The sequence below is a fragment of the Equus quagga genome, chromosome 9 (assembly GCF_021613505.1).
Source record: "Equus quagga isolate Etosha38 chromosome 9, UCLA_HA_Equagga_1.0, whole genome shotgun sequence".
NCBI classification, from domain to species: Eukaryota; Metazoa; Chordata; class Mammalia; order Perissodactyla; family Equidae; genus Equus; species Equus quagga.
The window spans coordinates 66998748-67013593 of record NC_060275.1 but is presented as its reverse complement, the minus strand read 5'-3'; the positions used below and the strand labels follow the sequence as shown (position 1 = coordinate 67013593).

Sequence of the window (14846 nt, the reverse complement as noted above, 5' to 3'; positions counted from 1 at the left end):
TGTGCCTGCTGAGTGCCTGCTGAGTACACCCGTGTGCCTGCTGAGTGCCTGCTGAGTACACCCGTGTACCTGCTGAGTGCCTGCTGAATACACCCGTGTGCCTGCTGAGTGTCTGGTGAGTACACCTGTGTGCCTGCTGAGTATACCCATGTGCCTGCTGAGTGTCTGCTGAGTACACCCATGTGCCTGCTAAATACACCTGTGTGCCTGCTAAGTGCCTGCTGAGTACACCCGTGTGCCTGCTGAGTGCCTGCTGAGTACACCTATGTGCCTGCTGAGTGTCTGCAGAGTGTCTGCTGAGTACACTTGTGTGCCTGCTGAGTGTCAGCTGAATACCTGCTGAATGTCTGCTAAGTACACCGGTGTGCCTGCTGAGTACACTTATGTGCCTGCTGAGTACACCCATGTGCCTGCTGAATGTCTGCTGAGTACACTTGTGTGCCTGCTGAGCACACTTGTGTGCCTGCTGAGCATCTGCCAAGCACCCGCTGAATGCCTACCGTATGCCCCCCAGTGCCCACCGAGTGCTGCTGTGTGCTCACTGTGCGCAGGCCTCCAGAACCTCAGCAGCAGCAAGCACATAGTGAGCACCTATGTGCAGGGTTCCATTCCAGACACACAACATGGGTTAATTCATCCAAGTCTCACCACAAACTGACCAGGCAGAGACCACTGTGACCCCACTTCATGGAGAGGGAGCAGAGCCCAGAGGGGACTCTGGGGTCTTAACTCACCCAGGGGGAAGCAGGAGAATCCTGGCAGTGTGGCCCTGGGCCAGGCACTTGGTGCTGTGGAATCCCCCCACACTTTCTCCCTCCATGCCCATTTGACCACTGCCAGGAGGCAGCCCCGCTGCACTCTGTTTCCATTTGGCAAATAATAAATATTGACTCTCTCCGAGTCCTTGGCCTGAGAGGCACGCAGTAGCTTCCGTGTTTGTGCACCTGGACCCCCATCTGGCTGGAGGCACCACAGCCATGCCCAGCCGGGCCAGAGCATCCACCTCTGCCCTGGGGCTAGATGTGGTGGCAGAGAGGAGGGCAGGAGGGCAGAGACACCCCAGCCAGAAAGGGAGCCCCATTCCATCCTACAAGCTCCAAGGTGAGGTGAGACTCTCCCACTCCCATCCCTTTCTCTCTGGTTCCCCCATCGCAGCCTGGGAGCCCCCACCTCACCCTTCTTCCTCCTCACCTCCCAATAAACTCTGTCACTCTTACCCTCCTAAATGCCCCAAATCAGCCCTCCCTCTGTCCTTGCCATGGCTCACTCCAAGCTGCTGCACCCCCTCCCAACTGCAGGGAGCACGGGGACAGACACACATGCACGGGGACGAACATGATGAATGGGTGGTTCACAAAAAACCAGAGACGACCTCCATGGTCCTCAACAGACAGATACAAACTGAAGCTCAGCACACAACAGGGTCTTCCATGCCATGTTAAGAAAACATGGGCCCCAGATTCAGACGAGGGTTCTAACCCAGCACCTGGGCACACAGCAAACCACGTGACCTCTCACGCCTCAGTTTCTCACCTGTGCAACAGGGGAAGCAACAGGCTCTTTCTCGTGGCTTATTGCAACACTCACTGGACACATGCATGTGGCCTCCAGCAAGTACGGCTCCTGACACTCCCCGCTGCTTTGTGTCACTTGTATCACCACCCTGTGGGAACCTTCCATGGCTCCCTATCGTCTGCACACAGGGCCTGGCCCAGGGCCCTTCACCACCCACCCACCTTCCTCCCAGCCTCTCTGCCCACGTGGCCTATGCTCCTCAAGTCATTTCCGCTGTGCACAGGGTTCCGGCAGCCTGCAACACTCTGCCCCACCCTGACCAGCTGGAAAACTCCCAGCGTAGCATGAGATGGGAGAAAATGTACAGGTGACCGGGTCAGTCCGACCTGGGTCCAATCCCAGCTCTCCCACCCCTAAGGCTCTCCTAGTTTCAGTCTACCCTTCTGTGAACCAGGGAAGATGTCAAGAGCTGCCTGGGGGTGTTGTCACCTGTCCCCAGGCTCGAGGTTTGCTGCTCATGGAATCGGGGCCTCCACCCACCCCTGCTGCGCCTGTACAATCCCAGCCCACTGAGGGGCCCAACAACAGGGCTTCCCGGCCTCGGCACTGCTGCCCTCTGGGGCTGGCTCATTCTTTGCGGTGAGATCGGCATGGGCACCACAGGGTGCTGAGCAGCATCCATGGTCTCGACCCACCAGATGCATGTAGCATGCCCCCCAGAGTCATGACAACCAAAACTGTCCCCAGAAGTTGCCAAATGGCCCCTGCAGGCAGAATCAGCAGGGTGAGCACATGCACCACCTGTGTGGGATGCTTCCCTGGCACTCGCTCAGGACGGTCTCTACCAGGCCAGACCTCACTCCTGACGTCCACATGGCATGTTCCAGAGGGTCTCATTAAAAAAGAAATCCCCAGCTCCAAGGACTCTGAATCCTGACCCCTGAGGCCCCGTTGCCTCATCTCACAGAAGAGTCTGAAGGGAGCCCCAAGCCCCCAAGCTGAGACCAGAGAGCCCCCAGTGCAGAGAGCAGCAACGAAGGGCCAACCCTCAGCCTTCCACAGCACCCACATGGCCAAGCTCTGACCCAGAGTAACCTAATTAATCTGAACCAGGGCCGGAAGGCCCACTGCATGAGCAAGAGTCACCTGGTATCATGTCCCTGGGCCAGCCTTGAGGACACTGACAGCAGAACACCCGCGCTGGCTATACAGACCAAAAATGACTGCTGTGCCACCAAGTGAGGGCCACCCCCCTGACAGAGGCTGACCCTCTCCCTCCAGCTGGCACAGCCCTGCTGACCCTGGTGTCCAGGCCGCCCACCAAGTCCTGCATGGCAGGGTCCTCAGACCCCCACTCAGAATTCAGGCCCCCGCTCCAGACCTGCAGAAGCAGAATCTTGGGAGAGCCCAGGAGTCTGCATCCTTTAGCTGTCAGGTGGTTCAGAGGCCCTGGACAGTGGGAGAACCACTGCCCACCAGCTTCTCAACCTCCCTTGTTGCTCTAGGTCAGTGGGTCTCAAACCGCAGGGTCGAGACCCATTGGCCCCAGGCCAGCAAACGCCTTTTTGTAAAGTGCCAGATGGCAAATACCTTCACCTCTGCGGGCCATACAGTCTCTGTCGTGACTCAACTCTGCCAAAGACGAGGCACAAACGAACGGGCATGGCCATGTTCTAATAAAACTTTATTTACAAAAACAGGCGTAGCTTGCTGAGCCCTGGATTAGTGGGTTAAGAAATCACTTCAGTGGGCCCCCACTAGCATTTTACATTAAACAGAACAGAATTAATAATATCAACTTTCCCTACACACAGGGAGAGCTGGACTTTTGGGAGAAAATTGTTTTTCGGTTTTTTTGCTGAGGAAGATTGGCCCTGAGCTAACATCTGTTGCCAATCCTCCTCTAGTCTGTATGTGAGACACCACTACAGTACAGCTGATGAGTGGGTAGGTCCACATCCAGGATCCGAACCTGAGAACCCGGGCTGCCAAAGCGGAGCGCGCCAAACTTTAACCACTCAGCCACGGGGACGGCCCCATAAAATTGTTTTGATTGTTTGTTTGTTGGTGGGTGCTGGGATGACACGAAACACAAATTTCTAACCATGGGTCATAGTCAAGGAAGTGAGAAGGTCGCCTCAAGACTGAGCCCTTGGCTCCCATGCCAGTCCCTCAGCCACTGCCACCGTCCCCTTGCCCAGCCCTGGACACCCCTGGCTCCACACACACTGCAGATCCAGAAAGCCCTCCTGGATTCCCCAGAGCAGGTGGGCTTCACCCCTGCACACCCTGCACACCCTGACCACTGCCACCAGCTAGTGAGTCAACGCACATGAGATTCACTCCCGGACATGTGTCCACGAGGTGACAACAGGGGCTCGTGCAAACGTCTGCACCCGCATGTTCACTGCAGCACCATTCACAACAGTGAGAAAGTCCAAACAGCCAAGTGTCCATCAAGAGGTGAAGGATAAACACAATGTGGTCCATCCACACACGGTAACAGGACTCAGCCATAACAAGGAACGAAGCTCTCACCCGCGCAACAGAGTAGATGAACCTCAAAAACCTCCTGCTGAGTGAGAGAAGCCAGACACAGAAGGCCACATAGTGCACGATCCCATCTATAGGAAACATCCAGAGCAGTCAAAGCCATAGAGACGGAAAGCAGATTAGTGGGTGCCAGGGGCTCGGAGGGGGAGTGACTGCTCCTGGGGATGGGGTTTCCTCTTGCAGGGGTGGGAACATTCTGGAACTAGACAGAGGCAAAGGCTGCACAACAGTGTGATGGACTAGATGCCACTGAATGGTACATTAAAATGGTTTATTTTTATGTGAATTTCACCTCAATTTTTAAAAAGTAAGAAAAAAAAAAGAAAGGTCATTGTGAATGGCTCTGGCCCTGAGCTTTGGGAAGGGTTCTCTGCACAGGACCGTGGCCTGGCAGGGGACACACAACAGTCACCTGTGGGATGCGTGCATGGAAAGGATCAGAACACGGCTGGGGCTCCCCAGAGAAGCCTCCCAAGTGGAACCCGTCACCCCGACGGAGAAGCCTGTCCCACGCAGGCACCCGGCCTGGCCTGGACCGCAGCTTTCACGGGGAGAAGAGCCATGGGCCACTCACACAGGGATGCCCCATGGCCACCGCCTCTGTGACAACAGTTCACGGCAGGAAATGTGGACTCCCAGGTCCGAGTTGCAGGAGAAACATGGGCTTAACTGGAGAAACTGAGTCACATCTCAGAAACCAAGGCCCAAGCAGCCGACAAAACGTTCCAGTTTGTGCTTTTAATTCCCTGTTTCAGATACACCACGTGTGCTTGTCCCAGAGCTAAGCACCAGCTCTACCTCTTCCCAGCTAGGACACTGCTTTGGGCCTCAGTTTCCCCATGTGCACAATGGGGAAGTGCCACTTCCTCTCCAAGGGAGTGTGAGCAACAAGAATCAGGGGTTGAGTGAAAGCTACACAGGGCCCAGCAGGGAGCAGGAACTGAGGGGGCAAAGGGCAAACTTCACCCCCACCTTAGTATAAACCTAGAATCCTCACCCCTCGTCCCCGTGCCCCATGGCGCTCGGGCTGCGCTCTCAGTCAGCTCCTGAGGACGAGGCACCCCCTCCTGCCCTGGGGCCTTGCTCCTGCTGTTGTCCCTCTGGCTTGTTCACCATCACTGCCAGGCCCAGGACAGAGGAAGGGTCCTCAGCTCCCAAGTGAACGAAGAGTCCACTCCAGCCTTCGACAGTAAATGCCGCACAACCCGCATGAGCTGCCAGAGGAGGACAGACGAGTGCATCTGCAGATGGCCCCAGGGCCCACCGTCCCAAGGGGGTTTCCAGAAGGTGCCCGGACTCTGTGGGCTCTGTCTCAGTGTTGGGGAGAGTGTCCTGGGGCTGCTGTCACAAATGACCACAAACTGGGGAGCACAGAACAACAGAAATTTATTCTCTCACAGTCTGGAGGCCAGACGCCTGAAATCGAGGTGTCACAGGGCCACACTCCCTCCAGTGGCTCTAGGGGAGGGCCCTTCCTCATCTCTTCCAGCTTCTGGGGGTCCCAGCCGTCCTTGGCTTGTGGCCGCATCACTCCAGTCTCTGCCTCCATCTCCACTTGGCCTCTCCTGTGAGTGTCTGTGGCTTCTCTTTTTATAAGGACGCTAGTCACTGGATTTTGGACCACCCCTAAATCGAGGATGAGCTCATCTCCAGATCCTTACCCTAACTACATCTATGGAGACCTCTTTTCCAAATAAGGTCCAGTCACAGCTTCTGGGGATCAGGATGTGAACAAAGCTCTTTAGGGGCCCCCATTCAACCCACTACCAGGCATGCAGCTCACAACCAGGAGAGCACTGAGACTGCGGGGCTTTCTGGGGGCAGAGGCTGGCTTACCCCATCCTCTCAAGCCGAGCAGCTTGGGGAGTCCTACATGCGTGCGTGCCAAGGCTACAGATGGCACCACACACCCAAAGCAGCCGGCACAGAGGCAACCGTTGCCAAAGCCAGGACTAGGGCCAGGATCGGGGGCGGCCATCACGCTCAGCTAACCTGAGCCACCACTGTGCTGGGCCTGCTGCCCAGGGACCCATTTTCCTCCAGCCTGTGCAGAGCCACCCCCGCCAAAGGGCAGGGCTGGGAGAACACCCTCTGTCGGTACAGCTGGACCCAGCAGCCGGGCCAGGCCACCGCGGACTGCTTTGCATGCAGGCTTCTTCCGGCCCAGGTGTAGCTCCCTGGGATGCTCAGTTACCAGTCACATGCAGAGCCTCCTGTGTCCTAAGCCCCTGACCAGCGGGTGACATGCCCCATCCCTTCTCCTCACAACCAATCCACTAGCATGTCCAGGAGTCTCTACTGTCTGAGAAATCACCAAAACCCACCTCCCTGCTCAAGCCACCTCCCCCACTCCCCAACCTGGACGCCGCTGTGGCCTCTCCCAGTCCGCCTGCTTCTCTTCTCACCCCCATGCCCGTGCAGCTCAGAGCCATCTTTGGAAGACACAAGCATCTTCAAATGGCTAAATGGAGAGTTACCATATGACCCAGCAACCCCACTCTTTGGGATACACCCAAGGGAAAGGAAGGCCTACGTCCACGCAAGCACCTGGACACGAATGTCCACGGCAGCACTACCCACAATGGCCAAAAGGTGGAAACAATCCGAGTGTCCACCGACGGACGAATGGATGCATGAAACGTGATATCCCATGATGGAATGTTATTCAGCCTTAGAAAGTAGTGACAAAATGGATGGTGGTGGTGGTTGGACAACAGTGTGAATGCACTTAATGCCCCTGAACTGACACTTACAAATGGCTAAGGCGGTCAATTGTACAGTATGCGTATTTTACCACAATTTGAAAAAAAGGAGTGAAGCCCTGACACACGCTACAACATGGATGAACGTGGAAAACCTCACGCTGAGTGAGAGAAGCTGACACAGAAGGCCACACAGTGCATGATCCCATTTATACGAAACGTGCAGAACCGGCAAATCCACACAGACAGAAGGCAGACTGGTGGTCGCCAGGGTCTGGGGGAGTGGGATGGGGAGGGACTGCTCATGGGGACAGCGTTTCCTTTCGGGGTGAATGGAAATGTTCTAAAGTTGAGTGGTGACGGCTACACAACTCTGTGAATACGCCAAAAACAGTGAATGGTATACTTTAAATGCGTGCTTTTAATGTATTGGGAATTATATCCCAATAAAGCTGTTACAAAACAAGGCGAGGATCAGGCCACTCACCATCACAAACTCTCCCAGGGCCCCTCCTCAAGGGAATCCAGGGCTCGTCAAGCTGTTCCTGCCTCACCCGCCTCACCCTCTCCCCACACGATGGCCTCATTGCCTCCCACCTGTCCTCAACCTCGACAAACCCTTCCCACTTCGGGGCTTCCACACCTGCCTGCCCCTCACCTGGGGCACTCCTCTCCAGTGTGAGGGGCTCCGTCTCGCTGCCTGGACGTCAGCCCCATGCCCTAGCCAGTCCCAGCACATCACTCGGCTGCTTGTCTCCAACAGTGTCTGCTTCGTTCATTTGCAATGATTCTCTCCTGACCCCTCTAAAACCACAGTGGCTCCCTGAGAGCATGGCCCTCACATGTCTCATATGCTGCTGGCTCCCCAGCACCCAACACAGTCCCTGGGATGTGCTGAGCAATGAAAAATGTCATTTTGTGGGATGAACAAGCTACTCCAACTTTCCTGGTGAGGATTCTGAGGCCTAGAGAGGTTAAGAAACCTGTCCAAAGTCATGCAGCAGAGTGCCACAGCCCTCCCTGCACATTGGGCTGTCTCAAGTCTGAGAAAGAGAAAGGATCGCTCGTGCTCTCACCCCTCTAACCTGCGACTCGAGAGTAGTCTCCCTCACATCATACCCTGTCCCCCAACCCAACGCAGCCCTTGCGGTCCCTGCCCCCAGGAGAGGTGACAGCATGGATTTACTCATCAGCCTCCACACCTGCTGACAGGTGTTTCATGCGGGAAGGCACCGCGGGCATGCCCATCACCCCCGAGGATTGTGAGTAGACACATGAGTGGCCCTGTTTGCTCCAGGCCTGTGGAATTCACAACAGAGGAGCAGGTACCGAGCGCGTCGTGTCCCACCTGTTCACAGGTACAGGTGAAACCCTGATGTCTATGACAGGGGGAGGCAGCACAGGAAGGCTGCAGCAACGGGGGGAGGGCAGGAGCGAAGCCTCCATCAGGTGGGTTCACCCACCTGCACCAGACACTGTAGATTTGCCACTCACCATGTGCAATGACCAGGCAGCTCGGAACGAGCTTGCCCATCCTGGTCCCAGGTGCAGGAAAAGCCATCAGCCTGACCAAGGTGGCATAGCCATACAGGTAGGTACAGAGCTTGAAACTCTATCTGGCAAGATGCAAAGGGTGCACCCCTGCCCACTCAATGTTTCCTCCACCTGAAGGCTTCTTGGCCTTGGCACTGCTGACAGCTGGGGCTGGAGCACACTCTGTTATGGGAGCATCTCTGCGCTCTACCCACCAGATGCCAGTAGCACTCCCTCCCTCAGTCGAGATAACCACGAATGTCTCAAGTCATTGCTTAACGTCCACTGAGGGACAGAATCGTTCCCTGCAGAGAACACTGCTCTGTCTCTAAAGATCTAGTGTAAGCTCACCTCTGCCTTGGGCCCACATGCACCCACCTCCCCAGCTCCCGATGTAAAAGAAGGCAACAGAGCTGCAGGAAGGAGATGCAAAATGGTTTCCAGGACCAAGAGAACTGCTGTCTGCATATCTTAAAAATCTCTTCTAAATCCATCAACGGATGAATGGACAAACAAATGTGGTCCACTCAGACAATGGAATACTACTCGGCCATAAAAAAAAATGAAGCACTGACACATGCTAAAACACGGGTGAACCCTGAAAATATTATGCTGAGTGAAAGAAGCCAGACACATAAGGCCACATCTTATATGATTCCATTTACATGAAATGTCCAAAACAGGCAAATACATAAAGATTTAGAAATCTGGGAAGATCGGTGGTTGCCAAAGACTGGGAAGCGGGGAATGGGGAGTGACTGCTGGTGAGTACAAAGTTTCTTTTGGGGGAAATGAAAATGTTCTGGAATTAATGGCGATGGTCATACAACTCTAAAAACCACTGACTTGTACACTTTAAACAAGTGAATTATATGGTATGTGAATTATATCTCAATAAAGTTATTTTATTTATTTATTTTTAAAGACTTTATTTTTCCTTTTTTTTCTCCCAAAGCCCCCTCGTACATAGCTGTGTGTTTTTAATTGTGGGTCCCTCTAGTTGTGGCATGTGGGACGACACCGCAACATGGCCTATTGAGGGGTGCCATGTCCGCACCCAGGATCCAAACCGGCGAAACCCTGGGCCACCGAAGCAGAGCGCGCAAACTTAACCACTCGGCCACTGGGTGGGCCCCAAAGCTGTTATTTTAAAGAAATCTTTTCAACAACAGTAATCCATTTCCAACCCCAACACAGAAACCGGACCTCCAATCAAGAAGACAGCCACAAACCTAGTGTCACACTACATACATCTGACACCTACTGCATGTTAGCACATGCTGCATGCTGGTGACAAGATGAAGTGGACACTCCTGCCCACAGAAGCCCTGACATATGGGGGACACTCAAGTTGCACACTTTCTTTCATTCATTCATTCACCAACCACGTCCTGCATGAGAACAGGAGTGGCCGGAGCAGGCAGAGGCAGCACCTGGACGACGCTGAGCGCCCAATCAATAGTGCAGAACGAATGCACAGAAATGAAGACACACCTTCTAGTCTATAAGGTCGTGATCTTGAGGAGAAACAAGCAACTAATTAGAAAACAACGTGACCTGAAAATTGCACCTGAAGAACCAGACGTGTGACCTGAGGCTCACATCACAGAGGCAGCTCCACAGGGATGGTCTGATCAGAGACCAAATCCAGAAACCAGCAATGTGGGTGTCTGCAGCTCCCACCCAAGCCCTCCCCAAGGCCCCAGGGTGTGGGTCTCCCCTCTTCAGGAAGGGAGCAGAGATTTACTGCCACCTGTGCACAGCGTGCTCGCCTCTTTGAACCATGAGGAAGGACTTGCTAGACACATTTGACAACGGAGGACACCAAGGCCTGAGAAGCTTGGTACCTCGCTGTGGTCACATGGCCACAGAACTAGAGCTCAGAAGAAAAGCCAGGTCTCCGACCCCAACCCCAACCAGGCCCCTGCTCTGGGCCCACAGAGGATTCCCAGATGAGGTTAGCAGCTAATGTGGCCTGCCCCTGCATGCCCAACATGCCCAGACCCCTGAGGGAGAGCTGTCCATCCACCCTGGTCCTGAGGGGCCAGGGGCCAGCTGTGGCCAGCTGTCTCTTGTCCTAGAGAGAGGAACATCACCCGGTCCCCACCATAGGGGCTGCATGGGGAAGGGGCAGCTGTCTCCACTTCAAGCTCCAGGATTGAGTACAATCTGCCTTCCTGAACCCCTCAGGTCTCCATAGGGGAGGACACCTGACCTTGCTCTCAGGAGTCCAAAGAGCAGAGACACCTATACCACGTCAGGTCTGCAAGTGGGGGCACCTGTCCTTCCCCCAACACCCAGGGAGTGTTGCACGGGTGACAATGAGGTGGAGACACTGGCCCCTTCAGGTAGCAATGATGGGGGGATCTTATCCCACACCAGGTACCAATGATGTGGGAGCAACTATCCCCCCTCTCCAAGTAACAATGATGCTCGCAAGCAGCACCTGGTTCATACACCTCAGTGTCATCCTGTCTCCCCTAGGTAGCAGTGACATGGGGGGCACCTGCCCCCCTCAGGGAGCAATGATGTAGTGGTACCTGTTCCCTCCAGGTAGTGAGGATATAGAGGCCCCTGCCCCTCCAGGTAACAATGATGCAGTGACACCTGTCCCTCCTTCCAGGTAGCAATGATGTGGGGGCACCTGTACCCCTGCAGGTATCGACGATGTGGGAGCACCTGTCCCGCCCACGACGCCCGGGGCGCGGGGACACCTGTCCCCTCCGGCCGCGCGGCGCCCCGCCCCCGCCGCGCCCCGCCCCCGCCGCGCGCCCCTCGCCCCGTGCACGCGCCGGACAGGAGCCCTCTCCCTCGCTCCCCGGCCCTGCGGGGTCGGCGCAGACAGCCCCCTTACCCGCGCGGCCCGCGTCAGGCTCAGGTCCTTCATGACCTCCTCGAAGGCCGCCGTCTCCTCCGCCTGCTTCTGGTTGTGCAGCGCGATCTTCTCGCTGAATTTCCGCGGATTGTTCGAAGTCGCCATCTTCTCGCCACCACCGCCGCCGCCGCCGCCGCCGCCGCCGCCTCCTCCTCCTCCTCCTCCTCCTCCTTCTCCACCTTCTCGCCCCCCCACTCACCGGTGCCACCGCGCAAGCGCCGGCCGGGGCCGCGGGCGGCGGGCAGTGCGCAGGCGCCTCGGCGGTCGTGAGCGCGGCGCAGGCGCACGGGAGAGGCGCGCGGCGCGGGGGAGACAGCGCATGCGCGCGCCCGGGCGGCGGGCTCGAGGCCAGCCGTGGAGGCGAGAAAGGGAAAGTGGGAATTTCGGCGCAGGCGCAGTGAGCCGCCTCCTGGCCCGCTGGACAGCGGCCGCCTGGCTGTTGGGCAAGATCCGCGGACGGGCTGGGGTGCTGGAGCCCCCGAGAGAGATAGCTGGACCCAAATCCTTCCAGGTCACAAGGATGGGGCCAGCACCCCAGCAAGGACAGGTAGCACCCCGAGGCTAAGCCTAGGCTCGGACCAGTTCGGCTCTGAGGCCAGTTTAGGGCGTTGCTGGATCATGCTCTCATCAATTCAGCGAATATTTATTGAGCGCCTGTATGTGCCAGGGACAGTGGGGGAAAGGAGTGAGCAAGCAGGAGTGGCCGCTGCCCTCAGGGGGCGCACAGTCGGGGAGGGGCAGACGTCACCCACCAACAAATGACCCGAGAACCTTTCAGATGGAGATACACATATGTGGAAAATAAAACCAGTGCTGGGCTGGCAGGAGAGCATGTTAGGGAGGGAGACACCTACGGCCACCACCTTCACGGTAGCAGGGGACATTTGAGCTGAGGCCTGAACCTCTTGAGCAGCTCCCAGCCCTAAAAACCTGGGCGTCGACCTTACTACCTTCCTTGCCCTCTCACCTCACATTTGACCAGCTCCTATTCTCTGATTCTCAGAAATGCTGAGCTGCAGCCTCCTCTCTGAATTTCTCCACTCCAGTCTTGCTCAAGGAACTCAGCTTTGCCATGGGGTGCTAGAGGAAAGGTCCAGAAATCCCACCCAGACCAGACCCAGCAGTGAAAAGGGGTATCAGACTCTCCCCAGTGGCAGGGGGGTGACCCAGGGAAGCAAGAGGGGTTCTGACATCCAGCTGTCCCTCCTCCAGTAGAGAGACCACAACCACCAATATCAGAGGTTCACATTCAGGACCCTCCAGGGATGTGGGGGCATGGACAGGGTGGAAGCCAGGAGGGGTGGCTGGGGGAATGTGGGACAGCTCTAACTTCACAACAAGTACACTTTTTACTAAGGTGAGGGATGGCTGGACGCTGGTGGAGATCATTGGGCAACATCAACATTTTCTGGATATGCTTTTATCGGCACTTTACAACAGGTTAATGAAATGTCCATATTAAATACATATATATGTATGTATTAGTTTGGAGTGCCCTGCACACTGCCACTGCTCTGTTTTATCCTTCCTGTTCATATGGTTTTGAGCACTTTTATGGTCTTGTAACCTTTTTGCATAATAAATACCTGCCCCCCCCTTTGGGTGTCAACAGCCAACTGCCCTTTGGGGAACACTCTTTGCAACTTTCAGTCCATGATATGTAGATGGGGCTGGCTTCACTACTCTCTCTCCCCCACAAACACCCCTTCCCAAGTTGGAAGCCTTGGCCAATCAGCAGAGCCCATTGGTCTGCCATCATGATTGGTTCAGGGCAGGCATGTGGCCCAGTTGGCACAATGGGATGCAATTCTGAAATTTTTGCTTGAACCATGGGAAAGAGAAGCACCCTCTTTGCCTGGGCAGCTAGTTTGAAGGATAACACAAGTCTGCAGTGCCAGAGGTCACCACTTGAAGAGAGATGGCCTGAGAGAGTAAACCTACACAAAGGAAAACAGAGCCAAAGGTAGAGAGAGAGAGAGACACTGTCTGAGCTCCTGGATCCAGCCATGCCTGAAGCTGAACACCTCAGCCTTTTCAGTTATATGAGCCAGTAATTTATTCTCTCTTTTGCTGAAGTCAACTTGAAGTCCATTTTCTTTCCCCAGCACTCTGTGAGACCACAGCTTCTGGGAGTCAGGTGTGGGGCTGGGCATTCTACGGATGTGGCTTCTAGTTCCTACCACTGCCCTGTGAGTTTGGGGAGGAAATAGAGACGAGAGCAGGGGCAGCAGCTGCCCATAGCAAGTTAAGTGCCAGGGCCAGGACTAGAACTCAGGCCTGACAGCAGAGCTCAGAGACCGCCAAGGTCTCCACACCAGGTTTTGTAAGGTTTAAATGACAATAACTCGTCTGAAGTGCCTGGCTCATGATAAGTGCTCGAAAAATGCTAGTTACCCTGATCCCTGACACATGCCTGCACTAAGCCAGTTTCTGGGCACAGAAAGATAGAGGAGAAAAGATTTAGCGGGTAGCAGGGGTTATCGGGTCACAGAAAGGGGCCATGCCCACAGGGCAGAGGTAAGGGGACAGTGCTCGCCCTACTCACCCCTATTCACCCCACACCCAGCGGTAACTTGATCTGTCCTCAACCCTGGTGATGAGTCAGAGGAAGCCGCGAGCCTGCTTGTTTCGCAATGGCCAGACAGTGACCCAGGCCCTCCTCCGGCTCCACTGACCCCCAGCCCCAAGGAGGCCGAGGCCAAGGCGTCTGGTGACCCGGGCAGAACCCAGCTGTGATGTTTTCGTTTTCCTCCCTCATCAAAGGAAGCTATTGCCACCCAGTGTGGCATGAGCAGGGCTTCTGGAGCAGCCTGTGGTCTTGTAAAGCGGGCGGATCTCATGCTCCTTATCGCGCTTAGGAAAAAATCCACCCTCCTCCCGGAGGGCAGACCGCAAGGCCCTCGCCCCTGGCCCTCACTCCAGCCACTCCAGCCTTCTTGCTGTTCCAGCTCCAGATCTTTGCACATGCTGTTGCCTCTGCCCGGACTGTTTTCCTCCAGAGCCTTTCATGGCTTGCACCTTCTCATCTTTCAGGACTCTCCTCCGAGAGACCCTCCCTGAGGGCCCTATCTGAAGTGCACTCCTCCGTGTATGTTCCATGACCTGGGAATAGGCAACTCTCTGAAGGCAGCTATGACCAAATGTCCTGTCCGCTCCTCCATAGACTGAGCTGACATCAGAAGCTAAAAGTATGTTCACCCTTCCCAAACATTCCAGGGTTTGAGTTCCCTGTGTGAAGCAGAAAAGACACAAACACACCCAATTCCCTACTCTTAAGACTTGTTCATCCCCTGATGGCTCTGAGCACTTTAGGCCTCATTTTATACTCTCTGTGTCCATTCTGTTTCTCTGGATCCCCAGAGCTAACACAAGACTAGGCAAAAAGAGGGAATTAGGAAGTGTTTGTTGAATGGATTACTTTCTGCCTGGAAAACTCCTACTCATCCCTCAAAACCCACCTCAAATGTCCCTCCTCCAGAAAGCCCATCCTGATTCCAAAGGAGAGCTGTATTCCTCACTCTAGGCTCACCTAGCCCTGGGTCTTTCTCCAGCCTGCCGTCACCAAAGGAGCTGCGGGTATCCAATAGTTTAGCTTCACTTTAGTTACAGAGCACATCCAAGTGTGAGCTAAGAGGCAAGTCCTTATAAGCCCCTTCCTGCTGCCTCCA

The 14846-nt window shown here is 55.4% G+C and overlaps 1 protein-coding gene across 2 annotated transcripts in view; it reads right to left on the bottom strand.

The window, feature by feature from the left end:
- CRTC1 (CREB regulated transcription coactivator 1) overlaps nucleotides 1-11368 on the bottom strand; it is a 67757-nt gene extending 56389 nt beyond the window's left edge. Inside the window, exon 1 of one of the 2 annotated variants that reach the window (XM_046671495.1) lies at nucleotides 11158-11368. In XM_046671495.1, coding sequence (XP_046527451.1) covers nucleotides 11158-11283 — 126 coding nt within the window. In that variant the 5' untranslated portion in view covers nucleotides 11284-11368. The remainder of the gene's footprint in view (nucleotides 1-11157) is intronic. The other variant, XM_046671496.1, reaches the window with a different exon arrangement.
- Nucleotides 11369-14846: the final 3478 nt, after the last annotated feature.